Raw genomic sequence first — 19,036 nt, 5'->3', positions numbered from 1 at the left:
CTCCCCTCTTTGTTCAAGGTAGCATTAGGAGTTATGGCCATCCCTGCATCGAGTGCGCCTGTTGAACGCGTATTCAGCCACGGTGGGGTGATAATGCGACCACATCGTTCACAATTGAGTGACAAAGTTCTATCAAATAAAATTTTTTGCAAGTGCAATGTAGTGTAAATGGCTGGTCACTGTTTATGTGGAATGTCAGCTTTTTTGCAATAGCACTTATAATTGGTCTTCAGTGTTAGGCTTTGAGTGAAAAGCGTATGGATCGTTTATGGGGATGCACATATATATATAAAAATCTGGCATCACTGTAATTGAGAGGGTAGTTTGAATATGCCATTCCTACCTACCCAGCGAGCACAGCAAATTTGTGTCCTGGCTACAGACACCGGTATTCTGCCTGAGCTGTGGATCTCTCCACCTCCTTCACATTTGTCCCCTTGGATGCTTTTCAGAATGCCTTCTATACCTGGTCACTGATGTTTGGTGGACAGCTTCCTTTAGTCAGGCTCAAATCATTGTTCATTTATTCCTTTTTAAACAGTGGACTTAATGGTTTGTGGGATGTTTGGTTTACGTTTTTTTCTAAACCAAACCCTCAGTATTTCTAGAACTCTGTCCTTGACTCATTTTCTTCATGATTTTGTTTGTGTGTTCATTAATAAAGTCTGGGATCATGGGACACTTTAATTGCACACAGATAGACTACATTTATCTAATTATGTGACTTTTGATGGGAACTGCTTGCCAAAGAACTAATTTAGGGGTTTCCCAACAATGGGATTAGAATATTTGAACAGTCGCACCTTTTGAATTTTTATTTGTAAATGGGATTAATGGGGTCAAATGTTTCCTGACACATATTTTGAATGCTTTTTTGAATATTTTTTCAACTGATTCACAAACAGGGGGTGCACGGTGGCTTAGTGGTTAGCACGTTTGCCTCACATCTCCAGGGTTGGGGGTTCGATTCCCGCCTCCGCCTTGTGTGTGGCGTTGGCATCTTCTTCCCGTGCCTCGGGGTTTCCTTCGGGTACTCCGGTTTCCTCCCCCAGTCCAAAGACATGCATGGTACTGTAGGTTGATTGGCATCTCTGGAAAATTGTCCGTAGTGTGTGAGTGAATGAGAGTGTGTGCCCTGCGATAGGTTGGCACTCCGTCCAGGGTGTATCCTGCCTCGATGCCTGATGACGCCTGAGATAGGCACAGGCTCCCCGTGACCCGAGAAGTTCAGATAAGCGGTAGAAAATTAATGAACGAATGAATGATTCACAAACATTATTTCAGTTATTACACTGGGATGTTTATATAAAGTTCAATGGACAGTTATGTCTATAACATAAAATGATGGAGTGATTTGTTTGTTCGGCTTAATAAATCACGGGTTCCATGTATGATAAAAACACATTCTGTTTTATTGTAGTCATAGAACTTTGTCACAGCGCTCTGAAAGCTCACATTTACAGACAAGAGAACTCAGCGCAGCAAGCAAGTACAGTAATATGAACTGAAAAGCAAATTAAAAAATAAATAAATAAAAGCCCAGTTCAACTCATAAGAGGTCAGTAGTGTGTTTCCTAATTAAAGACTGGAAAGATGAGAGGTTGGTATGAATTATTTGGGCACCAGCTTCATTTGAGATATACATCAAGTACACTTCAGCATGTGCACATGAGCTTAGGGGTGGCTGAGGATAGAACATGCATCTGTATTTACAGCAAAATAATCTCCACTGAGAAAACGATCCCTTCTTAAAGAACGAAACATTGTAGTCCCTCGCTCCTTTTAATTTGATGAATAACTGTAACTTCTTGAGCACTAACGGTTAGTCCTGCATGTGAGAAGGTGAAGGGATATTGGTGTAAATACTTAAAACATATGGGCTTACTTCACGACAGTAGCTGTCTGAGTCAATTATTTAGAAGATGTGACCGAAGACAGTTTGAACACTGCATGATGGCTATATTGCATTCTACTGCAGAGAGCTTTTATGACTTTTCCAGAAAAAAAAAACACTTGTTAAACATTTCTTGAAGTTTATGAATCTATAATAAAAATCATTTTGGAAGTGTTTCAGAATGCTACCGAACCTCGGAGACCCGTTTTTCACGCTTGCCTCATTTATTCACCGCTTCATACTAGATACTGTTATTCATTTGTCTTTTAGCTGTTAGCCATAACCCTGCAACAGTGAAGATTTAGCTATAGAGAAATAGTTATGAATTGCTTACGCATAAACACATTTGGCCAGTATATACAGCACATACAGTGTGCTCTATAAAGGCTATTATATACATGTTTTCATAGCGTTTTAAAAACATAATTTCACTTTTCTTTTTTTTTCTTTTTTTTTTTTACTGCGTATTCTTTAGCTTTGTAAAAGAAAAAAGATTGCACCAAAAAACATTGACTGCTATCTTGATTTTCTAGTAGGACAATTAATTCACAAATAATATTCCAGTGTTTACTCTAAGTTTCGTAGTATTTTCAATCCAAATGAGCCATTCCCCATGCCTACGGTATGATTTATCCATCATCAGATTGAAATTAATAAAGTGCTATTTTTTTTCTTCAGAGCTTTCATGGGCATACAGTGCAACAACAACAACATAAAAAAAAAAAAAAAAAAAAAAACCTCATATTGTCACTGAAAGGTTAAAACAAATATACTATAGCTAAATATACTAATGCTTTTCATATTTTAGCATAATACTGTTACTGTTAAACGGTTTCAAAATAAAAAAGGAACTACCATTACTTATTCAACATCCCCTGAAACATCTTTTTATATGTTGAGCAGAGCATGTACAAACTTATAGAACACAGAGATCAGATTTACACAAACTGTTTCAGTTTGTTTAAAAAATAATAATAATTAAAAAGAAGTAGTACTTATTAAATTATGATCATTTCTAATTGAGTCTGCATTACAATTATCTTGCGTTCTCTATCCAGGGTATTTCCAGATTCATTCATTCCAGAGTCATTTCTTAATTAGGAAAACGTGATTATTGTAAAATCGAAGATATAACTTTTTTTTTTTTTTTGGGGGGGGGGGGGGGTGTTCTGAAAGTTTGTACATTTCCCTCTTTAAATCCATAAACTCTGAATCTACATTTTTGAAAATATTATCTACCATTTCTCCTGCCCAAAAAAAAGATACAAAAATAAAGATAACTTAAAATAAAACAAACACGGAAACTAGGTTTATGCTTTGATTTGTACATTATCGAACTCAGGTATAAATATTCCTTTGTGTTCCTTCTTTAACTACAGCTTTTTTTTTCTTTTTTTTTTATTAAACAGCATTGAATAATCCAACATTATATACTCTGGAAGGCCTAGTAGTCCTGTTTGGAAATGCCTACTGAAGATAGGAAATGATTTAAGCATTTAAATTCACGAACAGTCCGTGACACACACATTTTTGTTCATGATGCTCACTCACACTCGTGTGGGACAATAACTGCAAGACACGCACTGTTCCTCAAGCTGTGTGTGCGCTCATGTTTGTTGCTTCAATTCAGGGAAGGTTCAGAAATGTGCTTTCACATAATGTGCAGAGCTTTAAAGAACATTCAGTAGTATCATATTCATGGAATTATAAGTCCAAGTGTCTCGAGTCTTTTGCTCTAGCGCTAAAGCTTATGCCTCAAGTATACCAGAAGCAGGCACAGATCAAGGCATTAGCAATTTCTTTCATGAAGTTGCAATATATCAACATGACCCTCCCTGGGTTAGAAGAGTTTCAAAAAATGACATATTTTCTAGTAATTTTAACACACTGGACCACCACTACATTTAAACACACACTCACTCCTTATCACACATCCGTTACACTCTAATGGCCTTGTTACACATTTGATTCCACAAAGGGTCTCTTTGGTTTAATGGGTGAGGTGGGGCCTTGCCTGGCATCACGAGAGAGCTGGCGGTACATGTTTTCTTGGTACGCCTGTGCCACGGGCATTGTCCGTGCCACCTTCACATCCTGGTATGTGGGCACCTGACTGACCCGTTCCAAGAGGTCCCTGTCACGGGCCCCTCCATTTGCCAGCTTGCCCAGGGATGAGGGCTGTGGCTGGCTATAGTACTCATCCTCCAGCATGTGCCCATTTTGGGCATTGTTGGTCTTGTTGTAGTAGGCAATGTTACCTAATGAGGTGGGTGGGCTATAGGAGGAGGCTGTAGATGCCTGGTGAATCAGGTTCCCGGGTGATGTTGGGCTGGTGATGACATTGTCCAGAGATGTGACTGGCCATGCACGAGAAGGCTGGTGCAAGTACTGCTGCTGAGTCCGTGCTGTCTTGTCAATGACGCCCATGAAGGGCGTTGTCCGGGAACGGGCTGGCTCGCTGGGGTACAGGCCGCTTTGTGAGGGCGAAAGTGAGGATGGCTCATCAAAGCTGCGTTCGTATGCCACCTGTAGGGGGATCTCCATCTGGGCCATGGAGGAGGAAGGCCTGAAGCCAGAGGCTAAATTAGAACCAGAGCCTGAGGATATATTGCTGCTGGAGGGGGAGAAGCGCAGACCTACGCTCTGAGAGTGGATTAGGGGTCTAGGGGTGGACATGTGTGGTTTCAGGTCACCCGTGTTTGCACTGATGGGCCGACGCACCAGATGTGGGATCTCAGGTGAACCTAGCTGGCATGGGGACATGGAGGATGCTGCTGCAGCTCTCTCCAGCTCATGCTTAGAGACAGGGTAATATGCTGCAGACTGGCTGCGGCTTATTTGAGGTGTCTGGCTAAAGCGCATTCCTCCTGGACCTCCAGTTGCAGAGCGGTAGGCTGAGGCAGGGCGTTGAGGCACTTCATCTTTCCCTACTCCAGATTCCAGTACTCCTCCAGGCCCAGGTCGCCCTCCATGCTGGCACAGAGCACCCACACTCAAACTAGACTGTACCTGAGACATGGACCTTCCATCCAAGGAGGGCTGGTATACCAGACGGGCCTCCCTCTCTCTTTCCCGGTCTATGTCCATGGAGCTACCCTGGTACCTGCTGAGTGGGTGAGCCAATTGGCCATAGATGCCACTACCAGGCTGGTTGGTGCGTACAATCTGGGCCACTGAAGGCTGCAGTCGGAGGCCCTGGACCTGGTGGTGTTGCGAGGACTGGGAGCACTGGGATGCCTGTGACTGAAGCTGAAAGGAGCGTTGACTGCTCATCTTGGATAGGGGTGATTTGGGACGACTGGGCAAAGGATCCTGCTGGTAGCGGACAGGAGATCCCGACTGGGAACGGTAGAGACACACACTCTCCAAGGGGGGGCTGGCTCGGTATGGTGCTGTGCGACGAAGTGGGGAAGGTGGGGGACTCTGGTAATCCATCCCCTGACCTCCACTACCCATAGGAGGAGGGCTGAAGCGGTAGGAAGCTTGATGGGCAGGAGAAGTGTGTGGAGGACTATGTCGGTAATGGGAATTTTGGTGTGTGGGAGAGACACAAGGTGAGGTTGATTGGTAGCTTTGGCGAGTTGGAGATGACAATGAAGAGGGGCTTGGGTGGAACTCAAAGGCTTGGCCTCCTGATAAAGTGACAGGTGAGAGAGGTGGGCTGTGGATAATCTGAAGGCTGGATGGATTGATGCGTTCAGGAGGAAGGCCAATGGACATGCTCTCGAGCTCCTGTTCCAGAAAGTCATCATCCTCGAAAAGGTCTTGCACAGGTTCCATGTCATCCAGTCGTGGTTCTGGGGGTGGAGTATGATGGGGTGGCTCCTCTTCTTCCTCCACAGGTATAGGGGATGGGGGTGGGGATGGTGGGGGCTCAAGCTCAGGCTCCTCCGCTTGGGTGACTCGCCTGAATTCTTCTTCCACACGCTGCAAGAGGCGCACAATCTCGCGATTGTTGGGGCATAGCTTTATGGCTTCCCTGAGGTCCTCTAGAGCCTCAGAAAACTGCCTACAGAGCATAAAGACAGAGAGATATTACTTAACAATAGTATTCAGTTGTTTTTATGGTCGCTATGTTAATTTTATTTGTATTCTTCAAAGAACCTTTTAACATATTACAGCAAATGAGTGACCAAAATGTTAATTGCATGTAAAACAAGCAAGAATGTGTGTGATGTGGGATGTGATGTGGGGATGTGGGATGTGGTAGCTCAGTGGTTAAGGTGTTGGGCTACTGATCGGAAGGCTCTTGGGTTCGAACCCCAGGTCCACCAAGCTGCCACTGCTGGGCCCCTGAGCAAGTCCCTTAACCCTCAGTTGTAAGTCACTCTGGATAAGGGTGTCTGCTTAATGCCATAAATGTAAGAAAAAAATAAAGCAAGTCGTACCTGCTACTGCGTTTAGCTCGAGCTCTAGCATAGTATGCCTCATAGGATTTGGGTTTCAGCTCTAGAGCTTTGGTAGCAAATTCTTCTGCCATTCCAAAGTCCTTGGGGACAGGGTAGAAAATTATGAGGGAAAAAAACATTTTATAAATGTAAAGCAATCAACATTATCTTTATCTTTAAGATTAATGCACCACTCGGCCTCAAATGTTCACTGTGCCTTTTTCAGGAAAGGGGTCTTAAAAATATAGTGACGGTGACAATCTATCTCTTAATACCAATGCAGATCACAAAGGGTACCCATGTATTTATTCAGCATTTAAATGTTTATCTAACTATTTTATGATCACCAATCATGTTTGTTTATATATTCAACTCCAGAAGTATTGGCACCTATCGAGAAGAAATAAATGACAATTAACCTATTTGTTATGACTTCAAAGCACAACTATTAAATACTCACATTCATTTTCCTGCGGCAGCGAGACAAGTTGAGAAACAGAGAGACTTTGAGCTCTCGAAAAGGCTTCAGGTCTTCACTGAAGCCTTCACGAGGAAACTTCTTCAAAGCATACTGATAACGTTGTGCTGCCTCCTTCACTTTGCCTTTCTGTATTTCACACACATAATTGTTAGACAAATAGGTTTTGTCCCAAAAGTAAAACACAATGGTTAGGTTATGCAGAAGTCAGACCTTATAGAAGCCATCCCCTTCCTCAATAAGTTTTCTCAGCAGGATCATCATGATGTCTGGTTTCGAGGTTGCCATTGCCCATGTAGCTGGACCTAAGGTCAACAGGATGCATGATGGGTCAAAATGAAGAGTTAACGGTTTGAGAGGGAGAGAGATAGGGAGAAGACAGTGCACGGTGTTCTATGGTAAATGTAATACAATATGGACAACCAGCGAGGACAACCAGACACAAGATGACGAAAAGACAAATGTCTTCTGCATAGCACCACTTTTTCTTTGGAAACACCTAACTCTGATCCTGACAACACAAATAAAAACAGAAATGTACACATTAACAAAACACTGAACATTAAACACTGAATGTTTCCTTGTGTCCATTTTGATGATCAAGTGAATGAGCAATGTGTTAACGAGTTGTATCCATATGACCGTATGAAAAGAAGCAAGGTATGTTTTCCTGTGTCGTACCCTTGCAGTATGACTTAAATTCAAACAAACAAATCAAAGCAGATGGAGACTGCAAACAGACACATGGATTGAGGATAAACTGAACAACAGGCAGATGCTTAGATGATCCTAAGGGTAAATTCGGGGGTTTATAGAGATAGCTGCTAACCACCAAACAAATAAACTAAAACAACAAACACAAAACACACTGAGGAGGAAAGTAGCTATGAGAAGCCGGTGGGATATGAAGAGTCGACGTCCTGAACATGACTGTTACCTCCTTTGTGCCGACTTGGCAAGGTCTGACATCCTGCAGCCAGAGGTCATGGTGTCATAGGACGTAAGAGTGGAAGCATTGGCAGGGAAATGTGGAATGGAGTGAGCGGCCCAATCAGAGTGAGTTGAAGGAAAAAGTTCAGAGGAGAGGTGTGTAGGTGAGAAAAAGGACAAGAGATATAGAAAAGAAGAGAGATGTTGGTGGTCGTGGAAGTGTGAGAGAGGGAACACAAAAAGAAGCAGCAGTGAGAGGCAGGGAACAAGAGCTCCAGCCAAGAAAATAATTAAAAAAAAAAAAAAAAGCAAGAAAGGACAACAAACACATCCAACAACAATTACCTAATAAAAGCTGGGAAGTATCATACAGATATACATCCCTCCTTAAGCTTAACTAAGCATCAACTAAGTTTTTTAAACCATGTTGTGTCGAGTCTAAGCTATTTAGTTTCATTGTCTAGTACCTAGCTGTACTCTGTATATCAGAGTGGGAGAGACAGAAGGACAGAACATCCAAAAAAAAGTCAGTCATTCTGATTTTGACATGAACCCAAAAACCACATGCAGCTGTAACTGCTACAGAACCACAGAAGCCACATTTAAGCAACAGCAAAAACTGAGCTGCAGAGAACACACACACAGACACTCGCAATCACACACTGACATCTGTAGGGGGCAGCAGAGGAGCAGTTAGAGATGGGCCAGACGTGCTTAAATCATTGAACATATGATTTGTATTTGGACTGACTCTCCTGACGATGTTGTAGTACCTCATGTCTGTATCGTTATCAAATCAAAAAATAAGGAAACACTACCACTGGACTCAGACTATGCCTATGTTTTCTAATAAAGAGTAATCATACTTTTAACACAATGTAGGAATACAATTAAAACTATTTATACGAGTACAGTGGTTTTTATAACTGCGGTCATTTTGGGACACAGACTTATGGACATGTGTCATCCTTTCTTCATACCGATCTTCGCTCCTTTCTTGAGGAGAGCCATCACCACTGAAGTGTTGCGGCAGCCCACGGCCCGGTCTAGCGGACGCATCCCGCTATAGTCCACGTGCTCAATCAAAGCACCCCGATCGACAAGAAACTGCACCTGAGAGGAAAACAGACAGAAGTCATGGCAAGGTATAAAGCAATCGCTAAATCCAAGAATAATTGTGAAACCAATATTTTAACTCCCATTTGCTAGATTCCACCCACTACTGTTATTACTATTATTAATTATTATCACACAATAGCTTCTAAACTGTGGCTAATGAGGTCTAGTATGAGGTCTTTGACATATGAAGCCAATGCAGACTGTATTTTCATCAGTAACACACTCAGAGGAAAGTGCTAACTGCACTCTTCTGCATACATGAGCTCATATGAATGACTGGCTAGTGTGAGTGCTGTGATTGACAAGGAAGTGTGTATGGCCAATTCAGCCCTGTTGGACTACCCATGGATGCCCTGAATTCTTTCTGGAATGCTGAAATTTCAATGACGGACACTCACAACATCTGCGTCTCCATAAAAGGCAGCCAGGTCAAGAGGCGTGCGCCCGTTCTTATCCGCATGATCAGTCGCCGCACCCCTTTCCACCAGTAAGCGAACCACAGCCAAATGTCCTTTTAGACACGCCCAGCTTAGTGCAGTAAGACCTTCTTTATCTGTAATGGGCATGGACGCACCTGCAGATAGTAGACAGTGCACACTTAACAGTTAATTTGAACACACAAAAAAAAAGTCCTCATATTTTATATTCAGTTGCATTCCACATACTTCCAGTCCTCGTGTCTCTCCATCTGTTGAAAGTGCAAAATATTTAAGCTCTAGTAAGTCCAGTTCTGCTATTCTCTCTGCAGTGACACCCCTGATTGCAATCATATACTAACGTGAATCCACAGTCTATCCCAGGAAGTCCACTAAGATGGGAATGCACCCTGGATGGAACAACAGTCCATCACACCTAGGAGCAATTTAGATTAGCCAATCCATCTATGACTGTTTTTAACCTGAACTCAGGACTGAACCAGAGACCCAAGAGCTGGAACTAGAACATGGAAATTTTACTGGAAATTACATTGGAAGTCATGTCCATATCACACCAGAACAGAAATGAACAAAACTACCGATAGTCTCCAAGTAAAAACGTATAGTTTTAACATGCTTCAGATTTAAAACTAAGATGATCGAGTGGACAGAGAAAAGAAACAGGAAGAAGAACACGAGCGTTCAGAACCAGTTTCGATCAATACCATGTGTCAGATTGTTGGTTGTTCATTAACAGCTCATTAGATTTGAGGTGTTATGTCTCTCACCTTGAGCCAGAAGGTACTCCACTGTTTCTGCGTGGCCCTCGGAAGCGGCCATCATCAGGGGAGTTCGTCCCTGTTTATCTACCATGTTTATGTCTGCTCCGTGAGTCAGCAACAAGTCCACAATCTGTAAGAGATGATTCGAAATTAAGTGTACGGAAACCCACCTTACCCTGATTGCATTCAGTTTATATAAGACAGAATATAATATAATATATAGTTATATAATCGATGACAGAGTTGCTGCACTCAGAAGTTGACTATTTTCCAATAACACCACATCCTGAAGTGTTTTATTTCTCTTATAGTACAAGTAAAATAAAAATCAGAATAGAAATAGAAACAATAACCAAAAATCAAACAAACGCATTACCTGTGATTTAATTTGGACTAAACTGGCCAATCAGAATCAAGAATTCAGCAGCACTGTGGCCTGAGACCTTGATATAATTCTTTTCATATTTAATGATTGAGAAATGATTGAATCTTCAAGAATTCATAGGATAGAAAGAAATTCCTGATTTGCTACCTGCCAGTGTCCTTGGCTTACAGCGCTGAAGAGAGGCACGACTCCTCTGCGGTTCGGCTGAGCGGCTTCAGAGCCCTGCTCCAGCAGCATCCGGCAAACTTCAAGCTTTCCACGCCCTGCTGCTGCAGTCAGTGCTGAGGATTGAATACGAGAGCTGTCAGTCATGTGTGTCGCACATATTTTAGTACAAAAACAACAGAGTTACTCCATTTACCTGTTTCCCCCCACAAAGTGTCATAGTTGTTCATCTGGGCATACACTGTAGCCTCTTTTTCAGTCTCGGGAAGATCCAGCAGGTATGACACAATCTAACGAAACAGATAGGAACACATAAGTTAGAGTATTAACTATCGTCAGGCACTAAATTCTAGGGGTTTCGTTACCATGACGTAAAGTGGGCGTTTTTAAAGTGGGCGAGGTCTTGGAAAAACGCCTTCTTTCAAAAAACCAGCATACTACGAAGGACAAAACAGTCATACAGGTTGATTTATTTTAGAAAACAAATAAACAACCAGAAGCTACGGTTAGGGTTAGGGTTAGATTATCAAATAGGCCACGCCTACCTGATGACACAATATCTGTTAGGCTGTACCGAATCCCCTCAAAATAAGTGCCTGCCATTAACTATCACTTAAGATACAAGTCTCAAAGCTCACCCTTATATTCTCTTTGCTACATCTTAATATTTTTAAGAAGCCAAAATGAATCCCATTATTTCTCAAACAAACGACATCCAGCTTTCAGTAGAAACCATTTCCACCATAGCTTGTCTTTTCAACTCGACGTTCCTAGCATGACACGCCTTCGACTCGTATTCAGACACGGCGTTAAAAAAAAAAGTGAAGCCCCTAGTCAGATAACATCTCTTACATGCACCATGAGAACTGCACAGCTTGTAGCGCCGTCTCTAAAGGACGTGAACAGGATATGCTTCTTCACCAGAGACATTATCAAGAGAAGATAAAGTTCCATAAATTCATCCTCACTTGGATTAAAGCACTCACTCATTTTCCAGCATCTGTATCAATGCATATCTGCCATACCTCTGAGGTAAATTATGTTACTTGCCACATTTTAGAACCAATTCGTTCGATTTCCAGACCAGTGTAACATACTGCTACTGTGGTGTGTTCACTTAACGGTCTAGTTAATTAATTTTTTTTTGAAGTATAATCCTTAAAAACTTTCAGCATTCAGCAAAATATATGGATGAAAGCTTTGGCAAAAAACAGGGTATACTGAGATAAGGCAAAGAATGTGGAGACAGAGAAGAAACGTTCTGCTCTGATTAAAAAAACAAAATCAGGACAGGTAATTTGGTTGACAGGGCAGGAACAGCAGTTGTTTCATGTCTTGTCTGACCCATGTGTGCCAAGGTGTTGATGGAACAAAATACTAATCATCACATGCCTCCACATCACCGTTGTTCATCATCGGCTCAACCTGCCTGGGATTTATGGGTGGCCTGGTCACCAGATGCTCGAATGAGGACACCACCCTGAGACCTGACTCCACAAATAGGTCCCAAAACCTGAATGCAAGCAGGATATACTCAGTCTCTTTTGTGCTTTTCAATAGATGCTCTTTGTCTGACCTCTCTCTTCACATCTGTTCACTAAGTGAGGCTTGCTCGAATCGTTTATCCGTCACCATCACAAGGTCTCAGTCACACGAAGGTGTCAACTAGGAGACTTTTTCCCTAGCTGGCAATTTTATTCACAATTAATCAGAAGTTCTTTAGAGGCCATGGAATTGGTCATTGATATGAGAATGAACAGTATTTATGTGCCACCTCCAACAAGCTTGTAGAGAAACAGCTTGAATCTCCATGTTTTATTAGATCCCTGGCATAACAGTCAAATAATGAACATGAATGAAATTGGGGCAAAAAAAAGCCTTCATTATCACCACATATACAGCACACTGGAATCCTTTTCTTCACATATTCATCCCTTATGAGTTTGGGGTTGAAGCGCAGGGGCAGCTATTATGCAGTACCCCTGGAGCAGGAAGGGTTAAAGGTCTTGCTTATTTGCCCAACAGTGGCAGATTAATGGTGCTGGGGACTGAACCCCAACCTTTCAATCAACATATTGGAGCCTTAACTGCTTGAGCCACCACTGCCCCAAATATCTTTTGACACCACAGAAGAAACCAGAGACTATGGACCGACGTTAGAGCCAAAGAAAAATAACTTTACTGTAATCCTGATATTGTGTTTTCTATTTAATTTTCTACCCCATGCTTCTTACTAATACACTATCCATTTGCAGAGGACATCATTTTTTCATCATAATTAACTGAATGGTACTAAATGGTTTCACGATGTGGATTAACCCCTGTATGTATATGTGTGTGTTCCATTAATTTTGCATGCAAAAAAAATCAACATACTCCTTTATAAAGACAGACACCTTCCATAAATGTTAAACAAATGTCTCTACAGATCAATAATTATATGCTTCGCTTTGTTAAATAACATGGATTATTAGTCTTTGGCTATTTAAATCATCCAGTACACAAATCCTTATGAATGAATTGTGTTGCTATAGAAACGGACGTGTATTACGTATACATTGCAGATATAATGCTGTGATTTGTTTTGCGGTCGGCAGGATTGTTGCTGCTGGTATAGAGAATTAATCCAACATGATGTATTATACGATGATGTATAAAAGTATAAATAAAGCACAGATTAGTAAATTAAAATAAAAACTTGGAAATGTGAGAATGCTAAAAACGGAAAGGTAAAAGACCACGATGTTTCTTCGGAGGAATAAACATAATTAAATAATTAAAATGATCACCTCCATATGTCCCATACTAGCTGCTGCTACCAGAGCCTGCTGTATCGCGTGACTCTTCCTGAAGGCATCATGCTGCTGCTGAGGCTGAACTTCCTGCCGTTTATGCTCCAACTCTTCCTTGGTCTCTTGCTGCTCAGCAGGGAGCTCTGTTTCTTTCTCCTTCTCCTGTGGAGTCTCTTCTCCCTCTTGCTCCTGCTCTTTCTCCTGCTGCTCTGGGCTGGACATCTGTGTGGAGTCACATGATTTGGTAGGAGAGGGAGTGTGGAGCTGTACGGTCTTTGCCGCCTCACCTCCCCAGTCACTGTGCAGTAGGAACTTCACCACTTCTATGTGGCCCCTTAGAGCTGCATGGACCACAGCGCACTGACCGTTCCTGTCTAGCTGATCAAGCTAAGTAGAGACATCACAAAAAAAAAGCCTTAAAGGTGTGTAAGTAATTATTTTGTATGAGCTTAATTAAAATCTGTGCATCAATCTTTAGGCCAGTTCTAGATGACAAGACTGCTCCTGAATTGGTCTTGAATTTGAGGCACTGAGCTCAGCTCTAAAATTCATTCATTCATTCATTAATTCATTTTCTACCGCTTATCCGAACTTCTCGGGTCACGGGGAGCCTGTGCCTATCTCAGGCGTCATCGGGCATCAAGGCAGGATACACCCTGGACAGAGTGCCAACCCATCGCAGGGCACACACACACTCTCATTCACTCACACACTATGGGTAATTATCCAGAGATGCCAATCAACCTACCATGCATGTCTATTGACAGGGGGAGGAAACAGGAGTACCTGGAGGAAACCCCCGAGGCACAGGGAGAACATGCAAACTCCACACACACATACAAGGCGGAGGTGGGAATCGAACCCCCAACCCTGGAGGTGTGAGGCAAACGTGCTAACCACTAAGCCACCGTGTCCCCCTCGGGTCTAAAATATGAGAGATATATATTTGTGTGTGTGTGTGTGTGTGTGTGTGTGTGTGTGTGTGTGTGTGTGTACACCGTACCTTAGCCCTTTTCTTGCAGAGGGCGGTGACGATGTTCAGGTGGCCCGCTGTGGCAGCGTAGCTCAGTGCTGTCATGCCACTCTCAGATGCCGAGTCCACGTTAGCCCCAAACTCCAGCAGCAGGTTAATCATGTCCATGTAGCCCAAGTGAGCATGCACACAGAGCACTGGTGCATTGTTCAACACCTCTGTCCGGTAATTAACATTTGCCCCCCCCATCATCAGCAGACGGGAGACCTAAACGTGCACATTAAGGCCAAAGTGTAAATGACTTCTCAGGAAGTTTTTCCTTGACACAGTTGTTTCTGGTATACAAATAATAATCAATGTTAATCTTATCAGGATTTCTGTAAAGCTGCATTGTGCTTTATGTCTATTGTTAAAAGTGCTATAAAAATGCATTTGAACTGACGGACACCAGTCATTGTTTATGACGAATGGCTTCTAAAGGAATGTTCTAATGTGGCTAATGAATAAAAGCAACCCTGACCATCATTTAAAACCATTGCTTCTTTCCTTCCTTCATTCATTCATTCATTCATTCATTCATTCATTCATTCATTCATTCATTCATTATTAAAATTATTATTAGTGTCCTACAAGAAAGTTCTTCTTTTCGTTTGTTTGTTTGGAGTGGTGTACCTTAATGTTAGGCGTGTACAGGTTTCTCAGAGAAGATAAAGCAGTGGATAAAGTCTCAGTGCTGTAAGACGCCCACAACCCCTGCAAGATGGATGAGGAGACCCCGACTTTCTTACTCAGGCCCTGAAACAGAAAAGATAAAATCCAGATTTAAGACCAAATTTAGGTTAAACTCTTTTACTCCATTAGAAAACACCCTGTTCTATTATACGCCATTAAAATACACACAACATCACCACAAGTTTTTTTTTCTATTTACAAAGCCTGATGAACTGATCATGCTAGATATTTACCCAAACATGACAAGCAACCAGATTTGTTTTTTTACCTTTCAGTTACCACAGTTTAATTTTCCCGACCCATTCAGGAACAAATTAATTACGGTAAGGCTTCTGTCGATTAAATAGGTTTCAATATAAAAAGGAAGAAGTCTACAGTATAGTAAAATTCTTTTCTTCACATATCCCAGTTTGTTAGAATGTTTGAGGTTAGAGAACAGGGTCAGCCATAATATAGTAGCCCTGTAGGGACAGTGAGGGCTAAATAGTTTCCGCTGGTGGTGCTGGGGCTTGAACCCCATGACCTTCTGTCCGGTAACCACTGAGGCACCGCTGCCCCTAAAGGTGCCTAAATATGGCAGCTACCAGAAAAAGATCCCAAGACCAAAACAGGTCCATATCCTATCCATATATTTGATTTGTTTCTGTGATATTGTGGATAGTCTCACCTTAAATATATGTGCTTTCAGGATATGATGTCCTAGTTCTATAGTCTGCTGTCTGTTGAGTTTGTTTGTTTGTCTGGAAAACCAGAAGGCCAACAGTGTGTGTCCATTCCTGAAACAACAGAAAAATGTGTGAAGTGCAAAAAGCTGTGGAAATACTTTAGAATGAAATCATACTGTTGGCATTGATTTTTGAAATTTGCGACAGCGGTGCATAAAAAGAATTACTCAGACGTTCTTGTCCTTTTGTGACAATATACAGCTCCTATATGATTAAATCTTATACCTTTTTCTCTTCTCTTTTTCCTTCTCACCTGGGATCACAAAGGAATTTGGTCTTCTCCCCTTCCTCCCTCCAGATAAGCCACTCACGGAATGATGGGTGCACGAACATACGCGTGGCATCACGCCTCTTCACCAGAAAGACACCCAGCTGCTCCATCCTCTGTCGGAAATCATCCCAGTCGAGCGTGGCCCTGAGGGACCCGGCGTTGACCGCTTGGTAAATCTGTTCATCGGTGAGTGGGTGCAGTGACGCCAGTGCCACATTGAGCAGGGGCAGTGCTCGCTCAAAGGACGACTGCGTAGGAAAGCGCATATTCAGCTGCAGCAGGTAAACTTCAGCCAGGCTCACAGGCACCACCTTGTAACCGGAGCTCTTCAACACCAGGTAGCCACGCTCAATCAGGTCAAAGGTCAGCTTCAGGTAGAGGAATGACCCGTGACTGAGAGCCTTCAGGTGTGAGCTGAGTTTGGCAAAGCCAGCGCCATCCATCTTACCGTTGAGCGAGATGTTGCTCTGGATTTCAGCACTGCCATGAACACGCTGCAGCACGTAGGCCTGCAAATCCCGGTCGATAGCATCGTTCTCCTCCAGGGCATCCAGTGAGATACGGTGGAACGGCAAGGGTTTTGTGATGTCCTAAAGATCGAACATTAAATGGATTATTGTCACCACACTGCAAAGTTTGGTGTTGTTTTGGTTGTCATGCTGTCAGTCTTAAACGAACTTTCTCTAACCACATCACCTCTTAAGCTCTAAAGCTAAAAAGCAGGTCTTTCAAGTGAGAACCAGTGAAGGCGAAGCAGTTCAGAGGGCAGTAGAGCCGAGATCAACATACCGCAAGCTAGTAAACAAGCACATGACATCACTAAAAAACATGTAAACAAATCAGGCTGAAAAAGCAGGGCAACAGGCCTGTGCAGTGCAATTACTGATTTAAATGATGTATATTTACATTTATGCTTATTTATACTCATCCACCAAATAACGTCTATGGCATATGACAGAAACCCTTATCCAAAGTGGCTTATATTTTTCCTATGTATACAACTGAGAACCTGAGGGTGAAGGGCCTTGCTCAAGGGCCTACAAGTGGCAGGATTTGAACCCATGACCATTCAAGCAGTAGTCCAACATCTTAACCACTGAGCTGGCTTTCTATTTTCCATACCACTGAACCGACAGAGCTTGTGGTGAACCTGGAGACCCGAGTCCCGTGGTACTCGTGACACAATGTGGCGGATGTCCTACACAGGGTACCAGTTCATTACACACACAGACAGACAGACACACACACACACACACACATTCATACACTATGGGCAATTGTGTGACAAAAGTTGCCAATCCTATAATTTAGAGATGCCAACAAGAAGTCTTTCGACTGGTGGAGAAAACCCTGGGGGAAACCCCTGAAGCACAGGGAGAAGATGCGAAATCAAAACAAATACAGGGTGGAGGCAGGAGCCAAACCCCCAACCCCAACGTGTAAGGCAGACAAGCTACCCAATAATCATAGTGACACAGGGAAGACAAAACAGCTGAAATAATTTGTGTTATTTGGATATACAGTATACAATAGCAGCTCGTGACCATTGATTTCGAAGATCTTCCTCAAAGCAGGTGCGTTTCCTGTTCTAGTTTGCCAGATTCACACAGAATTGGAAATATCGGTAACCAGGGTTGCCAGGTTTCAGCTGCAAATCCATCCACACCACATCTCCAAAACCACACCAAATACCTGAAACTAGCAAAGCTGTTGCATGGGAAATTTCAGGTCAGTGTGGTTTCTGAACATCGTCTGGACATCATTTGATCCATAATCCACATTTCTGTTTCACAATTCTTGCGATATATCTTACAGTAGAAAAGGTTTTACAGATAACATTTTCTGTACTTAGACTTTGCCTATGTTTGCAGAAATGGATTAGGGGCTTTTTACACCTGGTCACTTCATGCGTTTCCTGTGATCTGATAGCTACCCGATGGTAAAAAGACCAGGTCTAAATGCCCTCCGAGATGTTTTTCAAGACAGATAATATAAATCCGGTGGTACAAACCCCTTCAGGAGGTGGTCTGGGACGCATTTCAGATGAAACTGGACAGGAGTAAATGAATGTGGTTGTTCAAGCCACATACGTCAGCGCTAAACTCCTCCCAAACGGAAGTACGTCACTCGCAGGTGATCTTTCACCCAGGCGTCTCGTCGGGGCTTAAAACGCGCTGCTGTCGCCAGCGAAAACGCAGCAAACAGTAAACGCTGTATTTTGTAGCATAAACGTCGTAACAAGTTTTTTGTCTTCTTTTTGATTGCATTCTGAAACCCGTGTACACCAAAGCGTGTTCCGTTTAAATTACCCCAGAAATGAGGTCAAATATATTTGCATATTGGGCGGAAGTAGAAAGATCGGATCGATATCCGATTCGCCGAGACGCATTTATGTGGCCTAATTTAAACGGAACAGTTTTAACAAATCAGATAGCTATCGGATCAAAGATAACACATGAAGTGACCGGGTGTAAAAAGGCCCACAGATTTCATTTTGGTTTATTTTCTGCCACTGTCAATGTCAAGGTTTCCGGCCTTTATTGGACTCTATTATACTCTATTGTTGCAGAATTAATAGATCAGGAAACTGATCAAAACGCATCATGAGATGTTTGGAAACGGTAACAGATAACACTTGATGTGGTAAACAAATACTACTACACTTCAAGTAAAGTAATATGCAGACAATTTATTACAGGGTTGCCAGGTCTCTTTATTTTTATTTCTAGCACTGCTCGTCCGGTTCCACCATCTCTCAGGGCAGGGTACAAGGTAGGTATGCATCAAGACTCGATAAAACCTGCCCAATGTAGTAAATGTAACTGTAACTTCTAGTGTAGTAAATTTAACAGAAGTGAAATTAGCATCAGTAACATTAACGACAACGAAACTGCCGGCAAATGAATGGAAAAAAAAGTTGATCGATTGATACTGAATTTGCCTCCAGGATTTTACATGTGCTTGAAATACTACTTGTGTGTGTGTG

General features: G+C 42.4%; 1 protein-coding gene across 11 annotated transcripts in view; it reads right to left on the bottom strand.

Moving 5' to 3' along the window:
- Window positions 1-1,389: 1,389 nt before the first annotated feature.
- Window positions 1,390-19,036, bottom strand: part of tanc2b (tetratricopeptide repeat, ankyrin repeat and coiled-coil containing 2b) — a 158,016-nt gene continuing 140,369 nt past the window's right edge. For 9 of the 11 annotated variants that reach the window (XM_047817196.1, XM_047817195.1, XM_047817198.1 and 6 more), the window contains 15 exons: window positions 16,033-16,640; window positions 15,722-15,830; window positions 14,995-15,117; window positions 14,353-14,589; window positions 13,347-13,736; window positions 10,754-10,847; window positions 10,540-10,673; window positions 10,014-10,137; window positions 9,208-9,383; window positions 8,671-8,803; window positions 7,698-7,730; window positions 6,974-7,065; window positions 6,743-6,889; window positions 6,283-6,383; window positions 1,390-5,903 (listed from right to left, as the gene is read on the bottom strand). In XM_047817196.1, coding sequence (XP_047673152.1) covers window positions 3,851-5,903; window positions 6,283-6,383; window positions 6,743-6,889; window positions 6,974-7,065; window positions 7,698-7,730; window positions 8,671-8,803; window positions 9,208-9,383; window positions 10,014-10,137; window positions 10,540-10,673; window positions 10,754-10,847; window positions 13,347-13,736; window positions 14,353-14,589; window positions 14,995-15,117; window positions 15,722-15,830; window positions 16,033-16,640 — 4,554 coding nt within the window. In that variant the 3' untranslated portion in view covers window positions 1,390-3,850. The remainder of the gene's footprint in view (window positions 5,904-6,282; window positions 6,384-6,742; window positions 6,890-6,973; window positions 7,066-7,697; window positions 7,731-8,670; window positions 8,804-9,207; window positions 9,384-10,013; window positions 10,138-10,539; window positions 10,674-10,753; window positions 10,848-13,346; window positions 13,737-14,352; window positions 14,590-14,994; window positions 15,118-15,721; window positions 15,831-16,032; window positions 16,641-19,036) is intronic. The other 2 variants (XM_047817197.1, XM_047817204.1) reach the window with 1 other exon arrangement.

The sequence above is a fragment of the Tachysurus fulvidraco genome, chromosome 8 (genome assembly GCF_022655615.1).
Source record: "Tachysurus fulvidraco isolate hzauxx_2018 chromosome 8, HZAU_PFXX_2.0, whole genome shotgun sequence".
NCBI classification, from domain to species: domain Eukaryota; kingdom Metazoa; phylum Chordata; class Actinopteri; order Siluriformes; family Bagridae; genus Tachysurus; species Tachysurus fulvidraco.
This window is presented reverse-complemented; position numbering and strand designations above follow the sequence as displayed.